Source organism: Hydra vulgaris, chromosome 11, assembly GCF_038396675.1.
Source record: "Hydra vulgaris chromosome 11, alternate assembly HydraT2T_AEP".
In the NCBI taxonomy this organism is placed as follows: Eukaryota; Metazoa; Cnidaria; class Hydrozoa; order Anthoathecata; family Hydridae; genus Hydra; species Hydra vulgaris.
In genome coordinates, this window is record NC_088930.1 from 49926018 (window position 1) to 49929844 (window position 3827).

General features: G+C 29.6%; 1 protein-coding gene across 1 annotated transcript; it reads left to right on the forward strand.

Moving 5' to 3' along the window:
• The first annotated feature begins 217 nt into the window (after positions 1-217).
• Positions 218-1474, forward strand: LOC136087104 (52 kDa repressor of the inhibitor of the protein kinase-like). The gene has a single exon (XM_065809610.1). It carries the CDS (start codon positions 218-220, stop codon positions 1472-1474), a length of 1257 nt encoding a protein of 418 aa, XP_065665682.1.
• Positions 1475-3827: the final 2353 nt, after the last annotated feature.

Here is a 3827-nt window from a genome sequence, read left to right on the forward strand (position 1 = left end):
TAATGAAGCTTCAGACAGTTCAAATAAAGAGCAACTTTCTTTGGTTATTAGATTTGTTGATTCTAATTTAGACATAAAGAAAGAATTTGTTAAATTTATGCATTGTTCAAATGGTGTTATTGGCGAAGGTTTATTTAGTGTTTTACTAAAAAGTATGTATGTTCTTTCCTTGGATATTATAAATTGAAGAGGACAATCTTATGATGGTGCAGGAGCAATGGCTGGACATACTAAAGGGTTGTCTGCTCGTATTCTAAATTTGAATGAAAAAGCTATTTTTTCTCATTGTTACAGCCACAGACTTAATTTAGCTATTTGTGCATCATGCAATGTGCAGTCTATCAGGAGCTTTTTAGCTTATGTAAAAGAGGTATCATACTTTTTTAATCTTTCTCCAACCAGGGAACAAAAATTAGAAGAGCATATTGATAAAATTACTCCATTAGCTTTCAAAAAAAAGTTAAAAGATGTTTGTAGAACACGTTGGATTGATAAAGTACATGGCATGGATACTTTTCAAGAGCTTTTTATACCTGTGGTCTCCTGTCTTGAAGAAATGTCCTTAAATATCAATAAAACATTTAATCATACAACATCTACTTCTGCTTCCTCTTTACTGAAGTTAATAACAGGTTTTTATTTTATTATTGCACTTTGTATAACAAGGAATGTTTTTGATATAACTCTTCCAATTACACGAATGTTGCAGGCAAAAACTAATGATATTTGTAATGGTTTGAATCTTATCCAGGCATTAAAAGATGCTGTGTCTTCTCTTAGAAATATAGTTGATGAACACCATCAAATATGCTATGAACAAAAATTAAAAATTGCATCCAAGATAAATGTTATAAAAGAAAAGCATAGAACTTCATTTATTTCAAAAAACAGAGCTAATACTCCTTTTGAATATGTCTCTCATTATTTTAAAATGATTATCACTATTCCTTTGTTAGACCATCTGAGTACTAAGTTAAACTCAAGGTTTAATGATACAACTTTAAAGCGTTATAAAGCACTTGACTTAGTTCCTTCAAAAATGATTGCAGAAATTCAGTGTTCTAGTGATACTAATTGGAAAGATCAAGTCATATCTTTCAGTGACTTTTATATAACAGACTTACCAAATCCACTCGCTTTCTTAGGTGAGCTTAGACTGTGGGAAGTATGTTGGGTAAATTTTAAAAACGAGCTTCCGTCTAATATTACCGAAACATTAAAAGCAATAAATTTTCCTGAATTTAAAAACATTAAAATTTGTATTAAGTTACTTGCTACCTTACCCTTAACTTCATGTGAATGTGAGCAAACGCTTTTTTCACTTCGACGTCTAAAAGATTATAAAAGAAGCACAATGGTAGAGGACCGCCTAAATGATTTAGCTTTAATGAATATTCACACAGAGTTACCTATAGATGTTGAAAAAGTCATTAATAAGTTTGCTATAAATAATCGAAGGTTGTGTTTTAAATAAAGTTTTAAAAAAAATATAATAAAATAAAATAATTAAAAAAGTATATAATAAAAATATAATATTTAAAAAATATAAAAATATTATCTTAAAAAAAATAACTCTTTGTTTAATAACGGCTATTTTCATAGCCACACATCTTTGTAAAAACTATGGTTTCATCATTTTCTTCTCCAAATAGATAGCGTGCGAAGCGATGATGCTTGATAATGGTTAGCATCATGTGCGATAAAATATCAGGCGATTGCTAAGCCGTCTTACCTAATATATACGTTTATCAATGAGGAAGGAGGGGGATGCTAAAATTTAACATTTTTGGGGAGGTGTTAAAATTGTGACATACCCAAAAAAATTCCTGTACACGCCCCTGACTGTTGATTGCAAGGATTGTGTTGTAGCTAATGTTTTTATTTGGCCTACAAAAACCTTGTTTTTGAAAAGGTTTAAATTTCTCAAAAAATTGCGTGCATATAACTTGGATGTATTCACAAGATGCGCAATCTGATTTTGATAAATTTTGAGGTTAAAAAGCTTATTGATTAGTTCTTCGGTTTTTTTAAACGGTTGTACTTGTCCATTTCTACATTCAATGTTTAATTGAGCAGGTAATGCAAAGTTACAAGCTAAATAACTTTTGGCTTCACCATAAAATAAACGTCTACTCTTTTTAGGGCCCATGATTCACTAAATAAAATAGCTATTATCATTCACTTAGGTCAGGTACTAATCACAACCACTAACTATATTTAAAAAAATTGCTTGAATGTACACGAGAAAAAAGATAACTACTTGAAATATTTAATAACACACTTTTTTTTTTTTTTTTTTTTTAATTTAGATGCCCCAAGAAGTCCTAACGGTCTTGTCACAGAGCACCGCGGAAGTGCATTTAACCAGGAAGTTCACGCCTCCTTCCTTACCGTGACGCGAAAATATGCCCAAAGCTCGTTTCAAACCTGGATCTCCTGCATATAAAGCGAGCGTTCTAACCACTGCGCCACGGCCGCACATTAAAAGTATTTTATTAATAATTTCTACTTGATAAGTTCATTAAGTAACTTTTCTGCTAATAGGTTCATAAAATAACTGTTAAACATATTTAACATAAATAACATACTTTAAATGTATGTTATTTTATGTTATGTATGTTAACAGTTAATTTCAAGTAGTTATTTTTTCTGTTATAATGTATATTATAATGTAATTATAATTAATGTTATAATCTAATTTATATGAAAACTCAAAATGTAAAGTCAATAATATAAAATGCTCAAAACCGTGACGTACGCCACGAGCCACCATAAGAAACACAATATTGGGTACCTCCTCCTAGGAGTGCAAAAATTGGGGACTCCTCCTTGGGTACCTCCTAGGAGTGCAAAAATAGAGTATGAGAGTGCAATTATTTTTAGTTGAAATTTGGCAGGTACGTAGAAAATAGATGTAGAAAATTAAATGAACATATTACAAAAATAAATCAATATGCCTTCAATATCAATACACTTCCACAAAAGGAACGAAGTTTTTTAATTTTTTTTAATTCCAATAAAATTATTGAAAACGTTAATAACTGCAAAAAAAGAACAACCACATAACAAACTTTAAACCTTCTACTTTTAAAATAATGTCTAAGCTGATATAAGATTCTAAAAAATAATGTAACAAAACACATCCTTACGACACCTACTCCAAGCATGCTGTGAAAAAGTAGGTTTTTACTTTAAAATCGGTGCCGCAAAAGCCAGATACGCACGTACCTAAATTGAGGAATGGTGATTTTGAACAGGTGTTTTTTGTTGTAAAGATGGCTATAAACGAAGATGGCTAAAAACTATTTGACAGCTGGCTAAGTGAAATAAATTTCATTTTTTTAATTAAAAGCTAATTTTACTGGTTTCCTCGTCGATGAATTTAGAAAGATTAAAGCTCGTATAAATATAACTTCAACTGAAAACCCCTAAAAAGTCACAAATTATCAGCAACTGTTTGTTAAAAATAATCAATTCAAAATGAAGTTGTTAACACTAAATAATGAAGCAAATGAAAATTACTTGCCATCCTAAATCAGTTGACTGGTTTAAATAAATCACAAATGACAATAACCAAGTCAATAGACAAATCAGAAATCTCAATTAAAAATTAGCGATTTTGATAATGAGAAAGAAAAAAAAAAAAAAGAAAAATAAGAATGAAATCGAAGTAAACAATTTTTTAAATAAGTTCTTAATAATTATAATTGCAAATAACTTACAGAAATTACGAAAAAATCGGAATTCTTCGAAAATTCTTATGAAATTAATAGTTTCATAAAATAATTGTACACTAACGATAAATTGCGAAATATTTTTTTCCTGTA

Bases quoted from the DNA above. Each gene is read 5' to 3' on its own strand.
- LOC136087104 (XM_065809610.1), top strand. From the start codon at position 218: ATGGCTGGACATACTAAAGGGTTGTCTGCTCGTATTCTAAATTTGAAT.